General features: G+C 36.5%; 1 protein-coding gene across 1 annotated transcript in view; it reads right to left on the bottom strand.

Annotated features, from left to right (window-relative positions):
• Window positions 1-648: 648 nt before the first annotated feature.
• Window positions 649-26,497, bottom strand: part of LOC104452202 (amino acid permease 3) — an 80,002-nt gene continuing 54,153 nt past the window's right edge. Inside the window, exons 4-5 of the mRNA XM_039314211.1 lie at window positions 1,500-1,639; window positions 649-1,391 (exon numbers count right to left, since the gene is read on the bottom strand). Coding sequence (XP_039170145.1) covers window positions 789-1,391; window positions 1,500-1,639 — 743 coding nt within the window. The 3' untranslated portion in view covers window positions 649-788. The remainder of the gene's footprint in view (window positions 1,392-1,499; window positions 1,640-26,497) is intronic.

Here is a 26,497-nt window from a genome sequence, read left to right as displayed (position 1 = left end):
GACTCCTTGCCTCGCGATCCACTCAATGGCCGACTCTGCCATTGCTTCGGCTCCTACCAGAAAGTCCGCATCCAAAGAGAAGACACCGTGACTGTGGATTGGGTTTTGTTTTGGTTTTTACAGCGATGCGCGACGAGGGTTATTGTGTCAGGATTCTGGCTTTTTCTAAGGTTGTGCGAGAGTTGAGCGTAGGCTAGTGCTCGTGCAGCTTTTTGCTCGGCTGAGAATGGGGACCATCAAATTCTGGAACTTAGAATGCTCTCTATTTGGGGTGTTTCCTGATTGGCAAACGCATCATTTGACTGATCTTTCCGTCTAGCCGGGGGCTGGCCGACACCAAAAAGTTGTACGAGGTTCAGACATCACAGACATTTTGGCAAATATTCCTTAGTCATGGGAATAAGGACTAGGGCCCAAGGGCATTTCGGGCAGCTTCGGGCAGCTCTGGGCAGCTTTGAGAAGGCGTTTGGTGAGAAAGCTCCAGCTCGATTCTAGCCTACCAAATGATCGTCTCCACTTCCTTTTTTCTTGAAGCTCTCGAATCTACATTGACAAGTAACACAAGAGTTTAAACATTTTATTTGCGTTGGCTATCATCACAATGTGCAGGGACTAACCAGGTCCTTCCTTACCGACCACACCAAAAAAAAGAAAAAAGAAAAAAAAAAGATGCCCTTCCCGTTCCCTGAATACATCACACGGTGAAACTGAAATCTTAACCTGGCATTACTCACACAGCAAACTCAATAACATAGTTAACCTTGTCGTGAACATTAGTAGCATGACATTTAAAAGCCCGAAGTGAAGGGCTTGTAGGACTTGAGGTCGTGAACAAATCCAGCAATAGAGCCAGCGGCGGCAGCGACTGAGACGATAAAGCAAACCACACTTAGAATCTGGAGGAGCACCCATTTGGTGCTCCGGTTGAGTATATTCTCCTTCTTAATGTACATCTGAACCGGGAAATAGACCGTGAGGAGCCAAAGATTCAGCGCTCCGAGCAGCCCGATAATGTCGATGAAGAATGGGAGGAGCAGGGAGGTCAGGGTGGACGCAATCACAAAGACTGTCCTCCAGACCAACTTGAAGAAGAAGAGCTTGTATGGGCCGAGCCCAAATACCGTCTTCACCTTATTCTCGACGAAGGTGAATAGGGGTTGACAATAAACTTGGAACGCGCCGATGAGGTGGATCACGAGAGTGCCGTCGGCGATGCTGGCCAACCAATATGGATCGTAGAAGCCAAACTCAGTGAGGAGGTTTCTTGGCACCATGTTGCCAGAGACGGCGAAGCCTATGCACCCGGATAACATGTAGACCAGGGTTGCGACTGGTATGCTGACTAGACTCGCCTTCTTCATCGTCCTGGATGCAGTGGACTGGATCGTGCCCTGGAGCATATACAAACTTATCATATCACGATTTTAATTTCATTACATTATTAACCATCAGTGGTACTTTCTTCTGTCATGCATGTGAGAGGACATTGACTTATTCACCAGAATTTCAGGGAAGACGAGGAAGTATTCATAAGCAAAGGCCATGACACCAAGTGCCTGAAGCCACCCCCATAGCTTCTGTGTTGGGGTCACGGTGCTGGTGCTGATTCCAGTGAGACTTCCCCTGATTTTCCGCGTCGCTGAAGATTTAACGAAACAGAACAGAAGACCAAATGAGACTACAGGTTCTATCACCGATGGAGATAGTTCAGAAAGATAATTATAGCAGTTTAGCAAGAAAATAATTCAAGTACCTTTAATTTTGGTAATACCAAGGGCAACTTCAATGATGGAGTAGCAAGGGAACATGACAGCGGCCACAATAGATATCCATCCCAGCTGATCTGAAGGGAGGATCTGAGAGAGGATGATTTCAACGATGCCGAATGCAATCTTGTAATGATTGCTGTTGATGGGGCACGGGTATTCAACACCGTTCTTGTGTAAGCAAACGGACCTCTGGATATTCCTGCAATGACCTCAGGAGCCAACAAATTCAATCCTACTTGCATAACTTTCGACACAGGTGAAAAAACAATCGCAAGAATTTTCACTGAAAATATACTCACGCCAGGCGGATGGAAGATGCAATGGTGTAACTGACGGCAATCCCAAAGACGGTCACGGACTGAACCAGCCCACAAAGGTTGACTCTGAACCCACCTGGAGAATTTATTCAAAGAGAAGATTTAGCGCCCAACGCACCTTGATTGGTCATCACAGAGACATTAGTATATGAATTTAAAATTGAACACCAATACAGTTTAGCGTACCAAGATTGGCAGTGACGACATCCATGTAGGTGTGGTCTTCAGGGCCGAAACAGGCGGCGAGGATTCGGGAGGTGTAGCAAGTGACAAGGGCGAACAGGAGCATGGTGATAGGGCCAGCAATCCAGCCGAGCTGTGCGGTGGCCCAAGCCAAGGACAGGACTCCAACACCGATCACTGATGTGATTATGTGGATACTCGTTGTCAATACTGTCCCCTCGCTATTGGGACAACAATGGTTGTCGAAGAGTTGGGACAACCATAAAGGAAACAACCATGAAGGCATTTATGCCCCCCCACAAGATGTAAAGAAGCTGAGAGATCGAGAAAAGAGCAAGCTGGATATGGGAAACCGAGAAGAAAAAAATGAGAGTCGTGCATTAGGGGTCGCAAAGAGACGTACAAGGAGGAATGAGGGATGGGATGGTATATAGTACGAAAATAACCGTTTTTTTTTTTTTTTTAATTTTAAAAAATCTCATAATAAATTATTACAAATTAAAAGAGAGAAAGAGAATATATGCCCCACTTTCGGCGACACACATAGTACCATTGATCTCCATTGTTTGTAGTGCCCATTAAAGCCTTTCCGAAAGAAAGGTATATATCATTTATATAGGTAAAAGAACATCTCAAGTGCCAAAAATTCGCACGAGGGACATTTAAATGTCAAAATTAGAAAAGTGACATTTAAGTATCACTTTTTATGAAAAATGGAATACTTGAGTGCCACATTTGGCGAATCCTATCGGAAATTTTACGTGGTAATTTTTTATTAATTTTCTCACTTATATGGCTTATTTGAAAGGTTGACTCAGCAAAGACACACAAAAATGACGTTCTTTTGGTACAATTCGAATTTTAATATAAAAATTAATTAAATTAAATTAAAAATAATTTAAAAAAAAAAAAAAAAAAAAGAGGAGGATGAAAGTAGGCGGGCCGAGGGCTCGGCTCTCGCCGTCGCCGCCCCACCGTCGCCGGAAAGGCGGGGAGGGTTGGCCGAGGTCGCCAAGCCCTAGTCCTCGCCTTTTCGACTACGGCGGGAGGCGGCAACGGCGAGGGCGAGCCCTCGGCCCCACCCGCCGCCTTCTTCCTCCTTTTTTTTAATTAATTTAATTAATTTTTATATTAATTATTTACCCACATCGGTGTGCGAAAATGATGTCGTTTTGCACTTGGTTCGCGGAAAATCGTAACGTTAGCGTTTTGGTTGGATTTTCTCATTGTTGGCACTCGACTGATCCATTTTGCTCCGATTTTGGCATTTAAGTGTCACTTTCCTAACCTTTGCCACTTAAGTGTCATTTTGTGCCAAGTTTTGGCACTTCAGATGTCTTAATGTCTATATGAAAGTTTAAGCTTCTCCATGATGGTTTATGAAAAGAGACATAAATAACCATCAACTAGAAACTCATTAAGACTTAAGCCATTATAATGATGATGATAATAATAAGCTCCCATCAAGGCAAAAATTAGTCTTTCATCTTGTCATGTAACTTTTAACACGTTTGATTTGTATTAGTGATTATCAAATTACAGACCAATCACAAATTTATTGCTCATTACAGATTGTGCTTATACATTGTAATCATTTTCATAGTTTCTATGTAATAGTTATTACATGACCCTATGTAATAGCTATATAATCAAAACAGTTATCGCTTTTCCCAAGTACCATCTCTCTCTCTCATGTTAAAAATTATGCATATTAATCATTAAAATAGTATTAATGATGTAATAATAGAATGATTAGTTTGATATTATACAACTGTGGTTAATATTATTCTTAATCATAATATTTGAATAATTTCTTACTGTTATTATTCTTATTAATAATATATTATATTTTACACTTTGTATAATACTAATTCTCATATTGTTCACAGTACAATAGTTGAAATTCTTTTAATAACTTAAACAAATGTAATACACAATTATCGCAAATTTCATGTACAAATATTTTTTTTAGGAAAATTCCAAATAAGGGCCCAATGTGCTCTCATTTTCTTAAATAAGGACATAAAGAGGACTTTGTTTCAAATAAGAGCCTAAAGTAGCTATATCAATCTAAAAGAAGGGCATGGAGTGGTTATGACTGTTTCAAATAAGGGCTTAATCTTTACCGATCTATCGACTCGCCGATCGGTAAAAAATTCTAACCGATCGGGGGCATTTTTGTCCAAACACAATATAAATATAAATTTAATTATATTAAAACTTAAAAAAGAAAAATTAAAAAAATTAGAGAGAGAAGGGGAACACACGGTGGGAGGCTGTGGCCGTCACCCCATCATCGGTGGGGTAGCAACAATTCTTTGGCGTGGTCGCCGCAACCCCTGTTAACTAGAGGTGAGGGCTAGGATGGGAGAGGGCGTGAACCCTCTCCCAAATCTGGGCAATGTTCGCCGGCCCTCGCCCAGCACCCCTAAGCCTAGGCAACCAAGTTTGAGAGCCCTAGGCAAGCGCCATCAGGCTGGCGTGAGGGCCAGCAACCCTTGCCCAGATCTGGGAGAGGGTTGCCGCCCTCTTCCGTCCTTGGAGAGGGCAAGCAAGCCTTTACCTCGGTTGGTCGAGGTCGCCGATCCTTGTCTAGGCACGGACAACCCCGTCGACCATCATTGCCGCCCCAATGGGATGGGGCGACGGCATCTCGCCTATGTGTTTCACTTTTTTTTTTTAAGTTTTAGTTTTATTTAGTTTTTTTTACGAAAAATAGAAAAAGAAAAAGAAAAAATCTAAAAAGATGAAATTACCCATCATAGCTGGTGAATTTTGATCCTTATTTGAGGCTGATATGACCACTTTAGGCTCTTATATGAAACAATATCCACTTCAGACCTTTATATAAGAAAATGAGGGCATTTCGGGCCCTTGTTTGAAATAATGTCAATTTCAGGTCCTTATTTAAGAAAATAAAACCACTCAAGGCTCTTATTTGGAATTTTTCTTATGTTTTCTTCACAATAGAATAACTAAAATAATTATTAATAATCTCAATTACTGCTATTTATGATTAAAGATGCAATTTTGTATGTAATGATGAAATTACATTGTTTATAAACCTTAAAGTTTTATTGTTGATAATGTTATTATACACGATAGGATAATCAGTTACATATTAGTCGGTGCTAAATTGACCTAGGTAAATCTGATAGTCAAGTGATCAAAAAAAAAAAAAATTAAAAACACAAAACTTTGTTCCCTAGTTCGAGTTCAACCACATTGCACAAAATAAAGTTTTCAAAGATGGATCGACTGGTGCATGTACGTGTAAGGCATGTGAGCCTGGAGAACAAGGCATGAAATGGATGTTGCCAAATCGACCTAAATGACAAGAAAGATAAATTGCTTGAATAGCAAAGTGTAAGGATTGGAGATTAAAAGAAATAAAGGGAACAATACATCGATTAATTGAAAATACTGCGAGGAACACGAAATCAAAAGGAAATCAAAGTGCCATTTACAAGGTGCGAATCAGATTACTGAGTCATTTTTCCCTTTATTCTCCCCTTGCTTTTTTGGGGAGTGAGAAAAAGAGACGTTAGTGTTAAATTCTAGGGTTAATACCCTGAAAAACTCCAAACCAGTACACATGTGACAAATTTATCAAAAACTAATTTTTTAACCACCAAAAACCCCAAACCGATACATATTTGACAAATTTACTCCAAATTGGTATACTTGTAATAAACTTAACCTCTACTAGTTTTCGATAAATTTTACTATTAAATCACTAAATTAAATGACACATGATAGTTGACTGGCGTATTAGTTTGGGATTTTATTCTTCGTTTCTTATGGTTATACAATTTTTGTGATTTTTCGTGGTGTTAATCTAATTTAACGGAGGGTATATTTGTCATAAATATACTAGCTTGGGGTTTTTAGCGGTCGAATAAATTATTTTGGGGTAAATTTGTCACAACTGTACCAATTTAGAGTTTTTTTATAATCAGTCGGGTTAAATTTGTTACGGATAGACTTGTTAAACGGGTGGGTCGGGTTGAGTCTGGATCAGATCATAAATGGTCCGATGCAAATCAACCCATTTAACCCATTTATGACCTATTTATTATAATACAATTTTTTTTTTTATCCATACCGGCCCAACCTATACTCGACCTATATCTTACTCATTTAACTAAACCTAAGAAAACTTATTTCTTATTATTTTATTTTTAAAAATGGTATCGCTAAAATAATTTTATGTAATACAAATTTAATGGACAATTTTTATAATTTATTTTTTAAAAATCGAATTTTAATTTTTTTTTTTATTTTAAAAAAATCGAATTTTTAATTATTTTTATTTTTATTTTTTAAGAATATAAATTTTCTTTTTATTTTTCTTTTTCTTCTTCTCCAACCGACCGTCGGCCACGACGATGGCCGGCGATCGGCCACGGGCGAGCCTCCCGCTCACTTGGGCTCACTCGACGCCGGCAAGCTTGAGCCTCGCCCCACACCGACGAGCTTGAGCCTCGCCGATGTCTAGCGAGGCCTCCACCTCACCGAATCCGGCTAGCTCGAGCTCAAGTTTCGCCAAATGAGGGAAGAAGAAAAAAAAAAAAAAAGGAAAGAGAAAAGAAAAAAAAAGAGAAGAAAATTGAAATATGAAAAATTATTATAATTTCAATTTTTATAAAAAAATATTTTTATGAAGTTAAAGAGGAAAGAGAGATTGTGAGGCTTCAGTTGAAAATGGGTTATAAGTTCAACCCATTTAAGACCCATTTATCTTAAACTTTCAATTTTTAAACACATTTAACTAGTTGTCTAAAAATAAGTGACCCATTTATGACCTAATGGGTCATATATGGGTTTAAGACGCATTTTGCCACCTCTAGTTACAAGTGTACCGGTTTGTGGTTTTTTATGGTCAAAAAATTAGTTTGAGGTAAATTTGTCACATGCGTACTAATTTAGGGATTTTTAGGGTATTAACACTAAATTCTACGAGGATAAAGAATCTCTCTTTTTTGTTTCTTTCCAAAATACTTTAAAAGTCTAGATCTTTTATGTGACCTATTTTCGCAATTGCATACCAAAAAGGGGAAGAAAAAAGAAGTCAATAACATTTGTCGCTTGATTATCATAAATTGACAATAACATGATGCTCCTAATTGTAGAGACAAGGTCAAAAACTAATTCTCATCAAAAGGATGGAAATAGTTATGCATAAGAGCAAGAAGAAAATTGAATAGTATTTGCTTTTCATGAAAATTCTTTACGCTTAAGTATTTTGCATTTACTCAAAAGCTTTTCTCAAATATTGAGGAAATCACTTTCTTCATAGGCACAAGATCTCAAATAGAGGGCTCTTCCCTTTCCCTCTCTCTTTCATGAAAGGCAATAAGTAGCTAAATATGTATGAAGTATTCATATTTTGCTTTTGAACGAGAGGAGACACGGTATGAAATGAAAAAAAGCAATCAAAAAGAAGAGAAAAGATAATCTAATTTAGATATTTTACGTATAGATACTTTTTTCTACTCTTTCTAGAAATTTTCCTCATCTATAAAATAAAGGAATATAGTTCCAAATACCTAGATGGACAAGGATGTATCATGATCTATACTATTAATGAATATATATGTCAATCCATATCAATTAAGTTGTAGATATTAATTAATTTATGGAATAGATACTCATAAAATTAATCATGTGTCACCAGTGTAATAAAGTATCAATACTGATTCATTCATAAGTATATGAATCTATTCATAGAAAAAAATCAAGAGCCTTGAGCCAATAAAGACTAAAAAGATTGACTCAAGAACAAATTTCATGAGGGGTTCCATTGTAGAATTCAAACCTTCTTTGAAACACGTTGGTAGTGCTCCTGAGTCGAAACCAAAATAATGAATCAGAGCCCATGGAGCTAGTTCATGTCTAATAGAAGGCACTCTGGTGGGATCCTCGCGGGCAGAAAAAGATTACAGTCAGATTGATAATCGCAAGCAAAGAAGTTTCAAGATACCAGGCCACCAAGTGAAAGTGAACAGCCCCTTTATTTATGTTGAAATCCTGCATTTATTTGAATTAAATATCAATTTTTTCTTTTTTTATATAAACTAGAGACAAAAGCGTTTATTGTTTTTTTAAATTTCTTGCCTATTTTCTTTAATCTATATCAGAAAGGCAATTCTTAATAGTACGCTTTGAATTCCTAGATTTCTAATTACTTTCAATACGAATCCCTGTATCCATCGAAAGAATCAAATCCATGGCTGATGGGGGTATGAAATATAGTATATTAACAAAGGAAAATCGATTAATTTTCTTTTAGCATTTCGAAGAAGTAATTGATTGAGCAGTTAACAGATGATCCAAGAAGTTCTCTAGAAATTTCTTTAGATTTCGAAAAGGAATAAAATAATAAAACCCACCATTTTATTTAAACTCCTAAACCATGATATGAAATGAGTCAATAGAGCCAAAGTATAGCATAAATAAGATTACTAAAATAAAAAACAAGTGGTAAAGTAAGTGTGCAATATGTGACTTGCCAAGGTAAGATCTTATTATGCATAGTTCCTCTTTGGACAACCACTATGTATATGTTGTTTCCCATAGAAGGTACGTATCCACTTAATATAATAACCGAACGTTGTTCTCTTATCCTATAACTAATATAAACTAATTCGATTGAAAAAGAGAGGATAGAGAGTCCGTTGATGAGTCTACCATCAAGCTCAAGCTTCATTCTTGCATACGTGCTCCTCCGGAAGCACACACTAGAATCAGTGGTAAAAATTTATTGGTAGCATACTTGATCAAACGGGTGATTTTCTCGCCCACTACGGATCCCATACTACCCCCCATAAACTGAAAAGCCATAACTCCTATGGGAATACCGTTTAGTCAATTAAAGAAAAGAGGAGAGGAGGTCCATTAAAAAAAAAGATGTTAATTAATTTAATCAAAGATCCAACTGATCACTATGTCTGTATTGTAAATATGTAGTTACAAATAATCCAGTTAAAGTAATAGGAATTAGACTTGAGACAATTCCAAATAGAAAAACTTTAATCATTTCAATTTTTTTGAAAGGGAAAAAGGAGAGGTAATATTTATCCTTACATATTAATTCGCATTGCCCATGAATCTCAATGACCACTAATTGGAAATTGACTCTCTAAGGAACTACTTGTAGAGCTTTCTATTAACCCTTAGGCCCTAGGTTGGTTTTTTGTCCTGTAATGAATTTTATTTAGGAATTAGAAACTAATTCGATATTGGCCTGAACTGAACATCTTGTTTAAGAAAAAACCTTTTTTTGTGATTTTATTTATTTATTATGATATGACAGATAATTGTACCGGTAAGGAAAATAAGAATCCCCATTCAGTGAATTTGGGAATCCCAACAATTCGTTTAATCGATACAAATTGTGACCCAAATCTTGTAGATATTTCGATTCCACCAAATGATGACGCTATAGCTTCAATTCGATTAATTCTTAACAAATTAGAATTTGCAATTTGTGAGGGTCGTTCTAGCTATATACGAAATCCTTGATTAATAATAAGATAAATAAATTATTTTTTGAACTTCAAAAATTTCTAGAACAGTTACTATTCTTGAATCGTATAAAAGAGATCCAAATTACTATGGATATTATGTGATTAGTTCGTATCCAAAATAGAAAATTCAACTAAGCAAGTCAATAAAGAGATGGTTTAATCAAAATAATACCCTTTAAAGTTCTATTTCTGTCATAGGGCAATATGAATGTTTTATCATGTTCCACCAACACACTAAAATGGTTATTCAATATATCGGATGTGAAAATAGGCCAACATTTATATTGGAAAATAGGAGGTTTTCAAGTCCATGGGCAAGTCCTTATTACTTCTTGGGTTGTAATTGCTATCTTATTAGGTTCCGCTAGTATAGTTGTTCGGAATCCACAAATCAATTCAAATGACAGTCAGAATTTCTTTGAATATGTCCTTGAATTCATTCGAGACGTTAGCAAAACTCATATTGGAGAAGAATATGGTCCATGGGTTCCTTTTATTGGAGCTATGTTCCTATTTATTTGGGAAAATTTCAAATAAGGACCTACAAAGTGCCATCATTTTCTCAAAAGATGACTAAAGTGAAGTTTGTCTCAGATAAGGACCCAAAGTGCCTTCATTGTCTCAAAAGAGGACCTGGAGTGGAGTCTGTCTCAAATAAAGACCCAAAGTGATCATTTAGTCTCAAAGAAGGATCTCATTTGCCGCCTGGTGAATAAATGCATCTCCGATACATATTCTGATAGCCTAATCAAGGATATTTTTGTCAATTTTTTAAAAAAATTTTAGTTGTCTTGTTCTTTATTATTATTATTATTTTGGGTCAATGGTGGCACTGTTCATCATCTTCTTTGTCCCCTGTTCGTCTTCTTCTCAAGAACATCGGACTTGAGAAGGGCTAGCGAGCGCTGGCCGTTGGTGAGGGTCGGCGAGGGTTGGACACCCATCATCGGCCCAGTAGGCGAGGGCTTATAGGCCAACCCTCGCCCATTTAGCGAGGGTGGCCTTGGTTGTGGCTAGCGAGGGCCGTCGAGCCCTCGCTGGCTGCGGGTGAGGGCTTGCAAGCCCTCGTCGGCTCTTATTAGTGGCCAGTGAGGTGGGCGAGCCCCCACCGTCCCTTACCGCCGGCCGGCGCTCGCTGGCCTTTCCCCAAGTCCGGTGTTCTTGATCTGGGCAAGAAGAAGTGAACATGGGACGAAGAAGACGATGAACAGGGCAACCAAAAATGAAAAAAAAAAATGGACGAAAATACCTTAATCAGGCCACCGAAATATACATTGAAGATGCATCTATTCACTGGCTGGCGAGTGAGGTCCTTCTTTGAGACAAACTTCACTTCAGGTCTTATTTTGAGAAAAGGATGGCACTTTGGGTCTTTATTTGAGACAAACTTCACTTCAGGTCCTCTTTTGAAAAAATGATGGCACTTTGAGTCCTTATTTGAAATTTTCCCTATTTATTTTTGTTTCGAATTGGTTAGGGGCTCTTTTACCATGGAAAATCATAGAATTATCTCATGGGGAGTTAGCCGCACCCACAAATGATATAAATACTACCGTAGCTTTAGCTTTACTCATGTCAGTAGCATATTTCTATGTAGATCTTACCAAAAAAGGATTAAGTTATTTCAGTAAATACATTCAACCAATTCCGATCCTTTTACCCATTAACATCTTAGAAGATTTCACAAAACCTTTATCACTTAGTGGTTCCTATACCTATCATGTTCCTTGGATTATTTACAAGTGGTATTCAAGCTCTTATTTTTGCAACTTTAGCCGCGGCTTATATAGGTGAATCCATGGAGGGTCATCATGGACTAGTTTTCAAAATAGTCGTTTTTTTAGTTTAGCCCAAGGTAATGTATGTGTAACTCAAGATAATCTACTTAGGCAAGATAAAAATAGACAAATAAGGTATATACGATCTACAGATTTAGGAGAAAAGATTATGATATTTCAATTTTAGGGAATTGTACAAAAAAAAAGAAAAAAGGAAAGAGATCTAGAAGATCTTTTTTTCCTAAAATTCCTGCTTGGCCCATTTAATTTATATAATATCTACCCCCAATAAATATTTTATATTACTATTTATTTAATTAAAAAATAGTAATAATAAAAATAAATATATAATTATATATAGAAAAAAAAAGAAAATAATTCTAAAAATATATATAAATAAAAAATGGTATGAACTTTTCCTTTTAAATTATTTCTGCCTATGCTATTCAATTATTCGACCTAACGAATTCGTCCATGTAGGTTGTATACATGCAGAATAATGATAAATATGGAATTGTCAGCAAAGTTGTTTCTTTTTTCTTTTTTTTTTCTTTTCTAAAAATCCAAAGGATTCTACTTACTTTATACATTATATATTACATAGGTCATCAATTCAGCACTGGCTAAGATAAAAAAAAAAAAAAAAAGAGTGTGACCTTTTTTCCAATAAAGGTTTCAAATAATTTCATCGACATGAGTTTCTTTATTGAAGAAAAATTTCAATTATTTGTTTTGAAACCCTTATGTATCAAATTAACATAGTAGTAGAAAGAATACCATGCTACGTTTAAACTTCAAATGATTTAGCTCTAACCATATTAATGGTCCCACATTATTGGTTAATCGAGAATCAAAGTGCATTTACCAATGAATCACAAAATGCTATGGTTCTTAAATATTATTTATTAATTTATTCACTTAAATTATTTAGAAGTAAATGATCCCATTTGACCGCTATACATTGCTAACATCAGGAAATGGAATAATCAGGAATCTCGAGTAATTGGCCGAGCCGCTAAAGTAGCTAAAGTGGTGATAAATCCCGTCAGTAAAATAGGTCCTATAGAAAGTCCATATATTCCCATTCTCTAGTAAAAAAAAAAAAAAATTAATCCATTTATAATTTTCTGATAATAGGGTTAATGGATCTTTCAATTGGAAATGATAACAGAATGTATAGGTAGTTAAAATGAGCTCTAAAGTGCATATGCATATAGTATACCACCGTATTACCTTATTTCCTCAATGAGGTAGAAAGAAAATTAAAGAATTTGCGAATATCGGCAAAAGTACAATTATTGTTAACCAAGGAAAATAATTCGTGGTAAAGACAAGATACACGTGGACAAAAAAAAAACCCATACTCGATAAAGAAAAAAAGAATAATATATTATCTATTTTCAAGCACGGGTTTTTGTCGGTAAAAAAATATCAATTGTATTAAAAATGTATTTACGTGGTTTTTTTTGGAACGTATTAATACGCTAGATCCATGCTTCGAGTTGTTTCATGCCATAAATAAACTCGAACGCTCAAAAAATACATTGGATAGGGGATTCACATTTTTACAACCGACACAGTCCTTTGTTCTTGGAGCAAAAGCAATTTGCTTAGCTTTACATCCATCCCATGGTATCATTTCTAATACATTTGTTGGGCAGGCTCGCACACATTGAGTACATCCTATCCATATATTATAAATCTTTACTGAATGTGACATCAGATCTATAAGTTTTTGACTATCATCAATTTTCGATCTAGTAAACTTGTAAATGGATAATATATTTAGACACTAGATGAATCAATGGATTTTACCATAATTTTTCTAATCAATCTAATTCCGGATCAAGTCATGAGATTGGCCCAAGATACTTTGATTTTTTATGTTTTTCTCAAACCTACGTATAATACATACTAATTTGAATTCATGAATATTCTAATTTATATCATTAATAATATATAATTAATTAATACTACTTATTTATTCATTTATTCAACAAATTCGATTGATTGATACAAGTTGATTTTCTATTACGATAAATCGACGAAACAATAGTTAACCCAATAGCTACTTCGGCGGCTGCAATAGCTATAACAAAAATGGAGAAAATATCTCATTTTAATTGTTTTTTTTTTTTGGGTAAGAATCTCCTTTTAATTGTTGACTATCAAAAAAATCTAAAAATGTTACAAAATTTATATTAACCGCATTGAGGATAAGTTCAAGACACATAAGGGCCATATCTCAACTCGTGATCAATCCATAGATACCAATAGAAAATAAATAGGCACTCAAAATAAGTACATGTTTGAGTATCATTGACCAGCTCCTTATTAATTTAGATTCATTTCAATATGAACAAGAATTCAACATGTTCAATTGACTATAATATAACAAGTACAAAACAAAGGAATAGATTGATATTTGGTAATGGATCAAAATAAAGAATTTATATTTTATATATGAATAGTTTTCAAATATTTTTGAAGATAAATGGATATGATAACAGAAAACAAAGTGGGATGACTTAGGATTTCTTCATTCATTGCCATCCAATCAAAAAGATTTTTTTTTTTTGTCGGATGCGGTAATTCCTCCATTTTAAGAAATTTTAAGAAAAAAAGACCTTTTGATCCATTTTATCAATTATTTGATAATTATTAACCCCATTCTTAGTATTTTTATTACCATTGGTATCGATATCAATCTAGGACTCAATATTGACTTTATTTCGAAGGAAAAAATCGAAAATTCTCCAATCAAAATATTTTCTATCTGTAAATTTATCTAGATTTAGAATATCATCATCTTCTACATTAATAGGGATAATACCTCCTGGCATATTAATTAATTTACCTTTTTTTTTTTTATAAATCTTGTTGTAATTATAAGATATCTCTTGTTTATTATTTAAACGTAATGGTGATACATAAATATGTGAATCCTTCTTATTTTCATAATTTTAATAGCTATAACAAATCATTTATCTATAAGAAATCAGTTCATTAATTTAAAAATAGAACATTATTCTAATTATTTAGAATTCTATAAACTATATAAAAATATTAATTAATTTTATATATTAATTTAATTACTTTTATATAAAAATATTAATTAATTTATATAAATATTATTTATTATATAACTAATAACTATTAATACTAGTTAGAAATACATATTCTATTTTAATTTGAATTAGTAGTTAAATTAAAAATGACTATTCTAACGATTATAATTTCTATTTTCTAGAATGTAGAATAAGATTCTAATCCAATTAATCTATATTCTATTTAGTATTTCGATTTAGTTTGATTCTATTTATTCTATTTCATTAGATTATATTTTGAATTTTTATATAGATGATATAATGGTAAATTAAACTAGCTAATAAAATATTAGTGATAAAACATTCATATTGCCCTCCGACATTTTTTTCTTTTTTTACTAATTTAATTCTAAGTTATCCCATATCAAATCTAAACCTTTGGTTCTTTCCAAAATTTGTGCTATTTTATAATACTTATATTATGAAACCGTGGATCATACCAATTCAACTACTTCTTTTAAATTTTAATGAAAATGTTAGTGAAAATAAAAACATCACTAGAAAAAACAAAAGGGATCTTTTTCTATTTTCGAATGAAAAAAAAATTGATTGAATTAGAGAATCAAAATCAAGAAGAAAAAGCCTTATGTATGCCTGGTGGAGATCATATTCACTCCAGTACCGTAGTAGGTAAACTTGAAGGAGAAAGAGACATTAGTTTGGGCTTTGAAAGGGTTCGTTGATTGTTAAGAGGAGGTAGCCCATTCGTTCATTGTGTCTTTGTTTCTATTGCATTCTATCTCATCATATCACATTCTGTTTTTTGATATTTGAGAATGGTCCAAGAGTTTTATAAAATAATCTTGGTGGAAAAAAATGTGAATGAAAGATCCCACGAAATTGAATTGGGAATTTCTGATACAAGTATTCAATTAGTTCAGACTTGTTTAATTTTGAATTGGGACCAAGACAAAAAAATTTCTTTGACTGACCATAGAATCTTGTTCAATAAGTGGAACGCATTAGCTATCTGCTCTTAGGTTGAGCAGTAAGGGTCGGAGAAGGGCAATCACTCATTCTTAAAACCAGCATTCTTAATCGAAATATTAATTAGTCTGCCATCTTTTTTCTTGCCAAAAAGGAGATGGCTCCATGTGCTCTGATTCATTATTTTGGTTTCGACTTAGGAGCACTACCAAAGTGTTTCAAAGAAGGGTTATCTTGACATAGGTCTACTTTTTGTCGAGATTAACCTAAGTTAAATGGAGTCTCTATCGGCCCTGCTTAAAGAATCAAATATGAAACTTCATACACCTTAAAGTCCATAGGGAGAAAAGAGAATCTCTCATGGATTTATCGGCGCTGCTCTTTTTTTCTTGGCAGGAACGAGTTATGATCGAATACGTCTTGTTTATCTCGACGAAATGGGTGGAATGGCTATCCACCTTCCTACTACTTTTTACTACTTTTTATTATTACCCCATTTTTTTTTGTTGGGGACCATTCACTATATTATCATAGTCAATTATATCGAATCCCTTATATCATTAACTACAATACTTTAACTTGGGTGGATAGCGGGAATCGAACCGTCGTCTTCTCCTTGGCAAAGAGAAATTTTACCATTCGACTATATCCGCATTTTTTTTTCGACTATGTGTGCAATTCCCTCCACACCAAAGGATATTCTCATTTCTTTTTTGTAGATAATTCTCAATACAATTTCTTATTTTTTGATAAATGAATTCCAATTTGTTGACTATGACCTATCAAATCTTGCTTGATAATTTGGTTTGACTTTGTCGTCCGGATAATCCCATACCAAGACGTATCTAAAATAATAGTCATTAGTGAAACCAAAATACTTTTCTTGTAGTTGGATCTCCAAGTTTTTGGAATGCTCCAAATTCCACTTGAACATCCAAATCGGGGTCAATACCAGCAAAAACATCTCTGAACAAGGTTCTAGCACCATGCCAAATGTGTCTGAAGAAGAAGAGCAGAGCAAACGAAGCATGTCCAAAAGTAAACCAACCCCTTGGATTGCTACGAAAAACACCATTGGATTTAAAAGAAATGTTCTTCTTCATAGAAAGATTTATCTTTCAATACAATCCTTATATGACAAGTGGATCTTTTTATTACATAACTCCGTCCTAAAGCTCGAGGTTTCAATTGATCTCATAGAGTTCAATTCTCGTTCTCAACTCATAATCAATATGAACTCGAAGTTTCCTTCATAACTCCCGGAACTTCTTCGTAGTGACTTCGTTACATGCCTCATTTCATAGGGAACCTCAAAGTGGCTCTATTTCATTATATTCCATCCATATCACAATTCCATTCATTTAATATCCCTTTGTGTTAAGCTTCACAATTTTTCTTAATAAATGATTCGCTACAAAAGGATTTATTTTTTTTAGTGAACGTGTCACAATTAATTACTCCTATTTTTTTGTAAATAAAAAGAAAGAAATTAGATTTTCTCCCTATTTACTACGGCAACGAAGAATCAAATTATGACTATATTTCTTCCTTTTTCTACTTCTTCTCCAAAGTGTAGGATAACGCCAAGGGGTTGTGGGTTTTTTTCTACCAATTGGGGCTCTCCCTTCACCACCCTCATGAGGATGGTTTACAGGGTTCATAACCACTCCTCTTACTATAGGACGCTTACCTAGCCAATATTTCGATCTGGCTCTACCCAACTTTTTCTGGTTCACCTCAACATTCCCCACTTGTCCGACTGTTGCTGAGCAGTTTTTGGATATTCTCAAATATTGAACCAAACGCAACCAAAGTAATTGGTTTTTACACTGCCGGCCTTAATGTAGGGTGAAAATAAAAATATGACTCCATGGTTATTGTTGGGAACTGTTATTTTCCCCTTCAATTTTACATGGAAGCTGTAAATAAGTCCCATCCCATTCTTGCGAGGCTTGCTCATTTATTCTTTAGCACGCGCACACAAAAGAAAAAAAAAAGGATACTTATTTAGTGAACATAAAATGAGGAATCGAGGAATCGTGAATTGAGGAATCGTCTCCACTTGTGGGGAGGCGGTCAACGAGCCGGATTTCGTTCTGTCTTCATTTGCCCCATGACCGAGAAGCGAGAAAGAAGAAAGGAAGGCAATTTGTTTTTTTTTTTCCTTTTTTTTGGGGGTAAATATAAGGTACAAAACTAAGAAAAATTAACCTCTAAAATCTATAATCTCAACTTTATCACTAAGCAAAACATGAGATAATTCTCTAAGAGGCTGCAAGTACAACATGGTATCTAAACGCTTTACTATACCAATATTGGCAAACAAATCAACAGGCTAATTGGGAAGGCAATTTGTTTTGGTGGCATCTGATGCGGATGTTACAAAGGAAAGCACAATGATTGAAAACAGAATGTGACATCGCGAAAGCAAGCAAAGTAACGGGGTTGAAAATATTAGGATTCGTTGCATGATCACAGTGAAAATAGATAGTAAAAGCTAGACTAAGAATTTTATACATAAAATTCTATCCCGGTTCACCCTTAAACTAGGCCTATATCCAGTTGGGGATTCCATTATAATTACTATCTTGCACATCTATGTTACATCCTTCAATTATAAGTCAAAGAGTATATATATGATAGTTATTTATGAGCCCTAGCCCAAACTACTAATAAAATATATGCTTACATTATAAAAGCTCTCTAGCGTTGTTGGTGTCGGTGGGGCACTGCCCTATGACCCTGCTCACTCACTGCGGAACTAGACTCCTATGCTAGAAGTATGAATCACTTCCCAATAGAAAAATGATGGCACTAACCAATCCCTCTCCGAGCATCCACTCAATATAAAATTTTGAAACACTAGCTCAAGTTAAACTGAAACAGCCATTCCTTCCTCCCGAAGGAAACCACTAGCTGCATTAAAGCCATTCACATGTGACGTCCTTCCATGATAACCAGGGTTCAGGCAAAAAAGAAGGGGGTGAGCACTTGGACAAACTCCTCTATGGGTGCAGAGATTATAAGAATTTGCGGGATTTCATCCCCGTAATTTCACTGTGGGTTTAGAACTGCTCTAACTTCGATGTCGATATTGTTATAGATGAAGCCAAATATTTATTTTTAGGGGCTTTTTTGTCTTTTCTATCAGATTTGCTTTTAGGTTAAAAGTGATATCTTTATATTAGCAATGGCAAGATGCTGGCCGTCAAGACGCTAAAAAGAAAATAGAGAGACAAGAAAAAGAGAGAAGAAAAAAGTGAGTCTTTTCTTTATGGGGATTCTCAATCTCTTTGTGCCCTGATCTTGAGAAAAGATTATCGTTGTATTCCAACTTTTTCCGAAGTCTAGTGGATTCGCAGAGTGCCTCTGCGCGGAGACGTAGCCCAGGTTTGGGTGAATTTCGATAACAAATTTTCCGGCGTGTTCTTCTGATTCTATTATTTTATTATTATATGTTGCCTGGTGAATTGTTTGCAAGCGTTATTTTTCTGGAATCGACGTGCGATTTCGTAACAACCGGTATCAGAGCCTGGGTTGGCTAATTGAGAACATCGAAGGTTTTTCGGTGACGTTCGATCGAAAGCAAATAGGATGGCAGAAGATAAAATCAGAATCGATAAATTCGATGGGGAGGATTTCGGATGGTGGAAACTACAAATCGAGGATTATCTTTATAAAAAAGATCTCTATGCACCACTTGAGGATTAGAAACCCGAGATGGCGTAAGTGGATCCGACAGCAGAAGCCGGATGGAAAATTCTTGATCGAAAGGCATTAGGTGCGATTCGTCTAGGGTTGACGAAAAAGATAGGGTACCACATCGTGAAAGCAAAAACTGCAAAAAAGGCCATGGATATTCTAATGAATATTTATGAGAAGCCATCTACATCAAATCAGGTATTTTTGTTGAAGGAAATGGTTAATATGAAGTTATCCGATAGAGGTTCTGTGGCAGAGCATATTACTAGTTTCACGCAGGTCACGGGTCAATTGGAATCCTAACGCATAAATTTAGATATGAAGCTTCAAGCTTTATTATTTTTATGTTTTCTTCCAGAAAGCTACAATACCGCAGTGTAGGGAATTTCGAGCATCATGAAGGATGATTTAACTCTTGATAATGCCGTGAGTAGTATCATGGATAAAGCGATGCGAAGGAAAGTCTCAGGTGGAGATAATTTTTCTGCATTTACATCTTCAACGGCACTCGCAGTCGAGAACCGTGGAAGAAGTAAAAGTAGAGGAAAATTCAGCGAGCGTGACAGATCACAATCAAGGGGTAAGAGACAGGTTGCAAAAGATGAGTGTTGGTTTTCTCACAAAACTAGACACCGGAGGTTTCAGTGTGAAGCCTACAAAAAGAAGCAGCAAGATGAGAATCAAGGAGCTAATGTGGTTAGCGATGAATCTTTGCTAGATAATTTGTGTTTGTCTGTAGGGTTTGACTTGACGACAGATAAATTGTTTATTGATTCCGGTGCTTCTTTTTATTGCACCTTGCAAAGAGACATATTTGATGATTATGCTAGTGGAGATTTTGGACAAATGGTGTTGAGAAACGGCCACATGTGTCCCATTGTTGGGAAATGAACTATGACTGTGAACATCTCAAGTGAAGGATGTCTAGTTTTGCGTGAAACTAGGCATATTATGTAATTAAAGCAAAATCTGATTTCAACTAGTAAACTTGAACAAGAAGGTTTGGTAATAACCTTTGGATGCGAGGAGTAGAAGATAACCTCAAAGGCAAGAGTAGTAGCAAAGGGAAAGCGTACGGGTACACTTTACTTTATCTAAGGAGACAATATCAGTGATATGGTTGCAACTACGGCAGAAGAATAACCCAAGTGCTAAAACTTGGCACGAGGGAACACTTAAGTGCCAAAACTTTGAAAATGTACACTTAAGTGCCACTTTCTTTGAAAAGTGGGACACTTAAGTGCCACCTCCGGCAAATCTTGCCAGAAATCCTACGTGGCAATATTTTATTATTTTTGCTTGCTTACGTGGCTTGTCGGAGAGCTGAGTCGGCTCTAACTCACTAGAAACGACGTCGTCTGCAAAATAAAAGCCCCGAATTTGCAAAAACGACGTCGTCTCCCCAAATGCCCCAAATCTAAAACCCTAAATCGGCCAAAATCCCTATTGAAGTGCTTGAATCCAAGTCTCGAACCCTAATTTTCATTTGCCCAAAATTTCATCGTCGAATCTTGGAAATGGAGAGCAGGACTCGCAGCAACGCCTCAAATTCCTCTCACCGAAGTGAAGGAGAAGGCCAGTGTTTCTGTTTTTGTGGGTTACCGAGTCCAAGAAAAACATCGTGGACTCGAATTAATCATGGGAGAAGATTTTATGGATGCGCCCGATATAAAAAAGCATCGAAGTGTAAATACTTCAAATGGGTCGATGAGAAGTTCTCTGACTGAGCCATAGAGGTGATATTGGATCTACTTCATAAAAGACATCAATCTCCATCTATGTTCGTGGACGACTTGGATGATGTTTACTCAATGCAAGCTCAAGCGTTTTCAGCTAAACTTTTCAAGAATGAAGTCTCAATGCAAGCTTAAGCGTTTTTAGCTAAACCTTTCAAGAATGAAGTTTCAAAGATGAAAATTGAACGAAAGTGTTACCAAGCGTTTATTATGGTGTTGTTTTGTTGTCTATTATACTTTATGATGAAATGTAAAGCACTTGAAGATGATAAAAAGTTTCTCCAACTGCCATAGTTAAAAATGGTGTTGTTTTGGATTAAATGTAGACTTTTTTCTTTTTAAAAGATGAGAAGAAGTTTGTGTTGTTCCACAAGATCATTGTGGCTTTGTTGTTGTTTGTGTTGTCATATGTATTGTGAGTTACTTCTTGTGTTTGTGGGGAGGTTAAGGAAATGGAATGAGTGAATTAGATGCTATTTGTACTATGTAGTTTTTACTTGTTCTTGAATATAAACCAATAATGATGGATGTGTATTGGGTCAATGTGTTGTGGTGGCTTTTTTAATTGAACCAAATATAAACATAAACCAGCATCAAATATTGGAATTGAATGGACTTGCCATAAGTTAAATTACCATCACCTTCTTTGTTTTGCTGCAGACCAGCATATATACAAGACAAACATGAGTGATTACCCGAGTGCCATAAGTTATATTTAGTAATCACTTAAGTGCTAGTCGCGATGAAAAAAAGATCACTTTAGTGTCAAGTTATTATTAAAGTGATCACTTAAGTGTCACTTGTAATTAAAAGTGAACAGTTAAGAGCCAAGTTTTTTAGAATGTGATCAGTTAAGTGCCAATTTTTTTGCGGGTTTTCTCTAAAAATTGAGCCTGCCACCACCACCGACTGCGCCACCAACCATCACCACTAGTCACACTAGGCACTCCAGCCACCACCGTGTTGGTGGTGTTGCTGCACAAGGTACTAGTGCAAGCTGAGCCTTGCACTATCTTGCACCAGTACACATGGTGTAAGATGTGCAAAATGCACACTTGCACCAGGTGCAGTATAAGCCCATAACTCCCACCACAAACCCATAATCACCGGGCATCACCACCGACCACGCCAGCACCCCAGCTACCACATTAGCACCCGAACAACAAACTCACTACCACCAAGCATCACCGTCCACCACCACCAGCCACACCAGCACTCCAGCTACCACCACAGACCCAACACCAACATCAGCAAGTAAAAACAGAATCCATATCTTACAAAAAGCAAAAATTAACAACCAGCAAGATCATTCCATTAATATTGAAATTAAGTCTCACAAAATCAATGACAAACTAAAGACAAAAAAAGATAACCATCCATAGCAAGTTATTATAGCGTTTACAAAACAGTTTTGACTCCTAAGCTCCACAAATCCTATCATGTCCCATCTCATCAATCAATATGCACGACACCCTCTGTTCGTGCTCTTTTCGATCGGCCTTTCACTTGATTCATAATTCTTGCACTATTTCTAATTGGACGTGCAACTTCTTTTTTCAACCTTCTCAATATCCACCGACTTAAATGGAGCTGCAAATGTCCCAAACTGAATTGATTCAAAAGGAGCTGCAACTGTCCCAAAGCTGAAATAAATCAGATGGACCTGCAACCGGGTTCTTGCTCTTCTTTCTTGTTGGCGCAGTTGATGTTTTCTTTTTTGTTAGTGCAGCCGTTGATTCTTGAGTTGGGCCTGAGATAAGAACTTCTGAATTCTTCCAGGCTACAAAAAGATAATAAATTGTGAACAAAAGTCTGCAACATAAATTAAATTAAATGCAACCAATAAAACTTACATTTAGAATTACCGTTTCGGTATGCTCATCTATATAAAAGCCATAGCCATATTGTCTTAACCTCTTTCCAAATGCCCTCTTGTTTGAATAAGGGTGTCACTTTCAGGAACTTGTGATTTGTTGGCTCTAGAGCCTGTGATTTCTTGGGCCCTTGACACAAATGTAGGGGCTTCTTCGACCAATTCTTCAGCTGGGCGTCTTCTAGATGGCCTTTGTGTAGCTGCCCCTTCACCTGACCTTCTTCTAGTTGTCCTTCTGTGTAGCCCTTCAACTTCAATGACACCTTCTGTTGGGCTTTCTGGTGGTACTGGTGATACTTGTGGTGCTCCTTGTAGTGATTCTTCTGATGGCCCCTGTGGTGACCCTTGAGATGGCTCTTGTGATGGCTCTTCAGTTGACAGTTGAGCTCCAACTTGCTTTCTTCGAACTTGAGAGAGAAGCAAAAGACACCATAAATATAACATCGGGCCATATAATAAAGTAAAGAAAAAGAAAAACTGAATACAAATGGTTGAATTTACTGGGTATTTATTTCTCTGCTGAAGAACAGTCAACTGAACTGGTCGTGATGCTGCTTAGGCCAATCCTTCAGCTGGCCATCTTCTATCTTGCCTCCTTCGAACAGGCTGTTCAATTTCATGACTTACTGGGGTTCTTCTTGTGACCTAACAAAGACATTACATACAAGGCCAAATAAGATATTATGTATATATTTATGATAAATCACAAAGCAACATAAACATAAAATAAATTTCATGACTTACCGGGGTTCTAGTTGTCGACCGAAGAGTAGTCGACTCACTTGTCCCTTCTGTTTGTCTTTCTCCAACTGTCTCTTCACTAGGCCCTTCAGCTTGCCTCAACTGTTTTTGTTGCTTCCTTAATTGACAACCTTTAATATTGTGGCATGCTACACGATAATAAGAGCACGCCATCTTTGCACCCTGCCTGCTCATTCTTTGCTGACCTGAGACCTCTCCCTCCGCCATTCTTCGTCTTCATTTTGGCCTTCCAATTTTCTTCTTCAGTGGCAAAGGTTGAGGTGCTTCATGATCCGTGGGCTCCCAAAACTTGCTACTTCTAATTGGCTACATCATGAACTAATACGAAGCAAGGTATTTTGATTTATTGTACCAATCATCGATGTAATCATCTATATTGTCGCCCTTCAACTGGATGGCACATATGGCATGTGCACAAGGAATTCCACTTAGTTGCCATGCTCTACATGAACACTTCCTGCTTCCTAGCTTGACAACATACTTATCAGCACCATTCATTATCTCATATCCGTCATCTCCATTCCAAATGGGATGACAATTGCTTCTTGCAGCCAAGTTCTCATCCAATTTCTTGGCAATTCTAGGACCATATTGTCTAGTTCACTTTGCAGCCTCATCTCTTCGTTTCTGCAGCCGAGTCATGATCGCAACTCGTATATCTTCAAGCATTGAGATGATTGGTTTGCATTTGGCATCTATTATCTTCGAATTAAATACTTCACAAATGTTGCTGTTGACGTTATCGCACTTAAACTCCTCACTGAAGAATGCCCTACACCAATGCTTCGTTTCTAATTGAAATAGTGTAGCACAACATTCCTTTGTCAACTGAAGCAGTCCTTCTTTGGCTATCCTAAAGTCAGCCATGTTTGTACTCTTTGCTAATTGCCAAAATTGCAATTGCAGCTTATCCCCTTTGTAGGTCTTTGCCCAATTTCCGTATATGTGCCGCACACACATTCGATGTTCAGCATGGAGTAACAAGTCGGCTACTGCTGGAACCAATCCATACAATAATTCAAAGTAAGAAATGTAAGCAAATTACATGTTAATATTACAAAGCAAACTATTGACTAAATTTTTCAAAAAACAAGCATTACCTTTTGTTGGTCGCTCATGAACGCCCACCCTTCTCCGTTTGTTATCTCCAAGTCAGCCATCGGATTTTTTAAGAACCAGAACCAACTGTCCTTGTTCTCAATCTTTACAACAGCCCAAGCTAGTGGGAACATTTGGTTATTCGCATCTCTTCCAATCGCCGCTAACAATTCTCCCTTGCACAAGCCCTTCAAGAAACAGCCATCCAATCCTATAATCCGTCTACAACCAGCAAAAAATCCCTGTCTGCATGCATCAAAGTACACATAGAACTTATCGAACTTGGTACCACTATCAGGAAGCGGTTTCTCCACCACCTCTACATACACTCTACTTGAAGGGTTTTGCAGCTTACACTCCCAAGCATACTCCCACACCTACCCATATTCCTTACCATACTGACCAATAAGTACCTTTATCACCTTTTGCTTTGCTCTTTTACACTGATTCCTAGATACATTAATGCCTACATGCTCCTTTACCAGCATCCTAAAGTTAGTAATTTTCATCTCAGGCATCAACTTGATCAGATCGAAGAAGTGCTTAGACAACCATGCATTGTTACCCTTTTGTTTTGAAAATTAATGGAATAAGTGTGGTTCTCTTGATAGGCTCTAATCTGGAAGACCCACTCCTCTTAACAAACGCGCCGTAAATCTTCCATGGACAATTTTGCTGCGAACACCTAGCTCTTACAAAGTTCTTAGTATTTCTAATGAAATCAATATTTCTTTGTGCAGCAATGGAGTTCTTCAAGATAGCTTCCCTAAATTGTATCGCATCTTGGAATTTCATACCTATTGACAAAGTAGGAGAGGCAACGGATGGATCATACAAATGAAATTTACTTTTCCTTCTACGCACAACTCCTTGATCTTCTTCAAGTTCGTCCTGGGAAGTAGCAGTGTCGATGCTTTGTTCATAATCTCTCTCCTGGCCAGCAACACCAGCATCTGCAGGGCCTTCGTCTCTGTTTGGAACTTTATCAGCTACCTGCAAAGTTGCAAATCTATCTGACAAAAAGTCCCTTTGTTTTTTCCTTGACTGTGTAAGCTCCTCATCGTCGTCGTCACTTAAGATTAAGAAATTTTCAGCAACCAACCCTTCATCGTCATCATCACCATCACTGAATTCAGCTACTTCCCAATCCAATTCAATGATTGTGACATCACCTATGTCACCATCACTCTGGTGAACAGCATCTGCACCCCTCTCCTCCCCATCCTGTCCATCATGCCCTCCTTCATCCCTAACCTCAGTACTAGCTTGAATACCATTTCTTCATTCTCCTACTTGGGTGCTATCTCTGTCATCATCTTCGTCCTCACTATCACTATTGTATTCAACAAATACTTTCGCCTTTTCGCCATGAATATAATGATATAGGACATCCCTAAAACCATTATCATCTTCTAAAACTCTCAAACCATCTCTCAAGCCTTTCCCAATAATACAGTATAGCAACTTTTGTACTCTAACAAGGCAAATATGTCACTATATCCCTAACAAATCCAATATAAGATGCCTTCTTTATATCTACAAAGATAGTACCCTCATTCCCCCTCATACTCCCACTCATCCTCCCCAATCACAAAATCCCCACCGTACTAAATAATGATAGCAACATAGTCTTTATCATGAGCCATTTTTGTAACAAAAGAGGAAAAATATACAATTAATTTTTGGGACCACATTCACAAAGAACAACAGACAATT

The sequence above is a fragment of the Eucalyptus grandis genome, chromosome 6 (assembly GCF_016545825.1).
Source record: "Eucalyptus grandis isolate ANBG69807.140 chromosome 6, ASM1654582v1, whole genome shotgun sequence".
In the NCBI taxonomy this organism is placed as follows: Eukaryota; Viridiplantae; Streptophyta; class Magnoliopsida; order Myrtales; family Myrtaceae; genus Eucalyptus; species Eucalyptus grandis.
The sequence above is the reverse complement of the archived record's forward strand: the minus strand, read 5'-3'. Positions and strand labels throughout refer to the sequence as shown.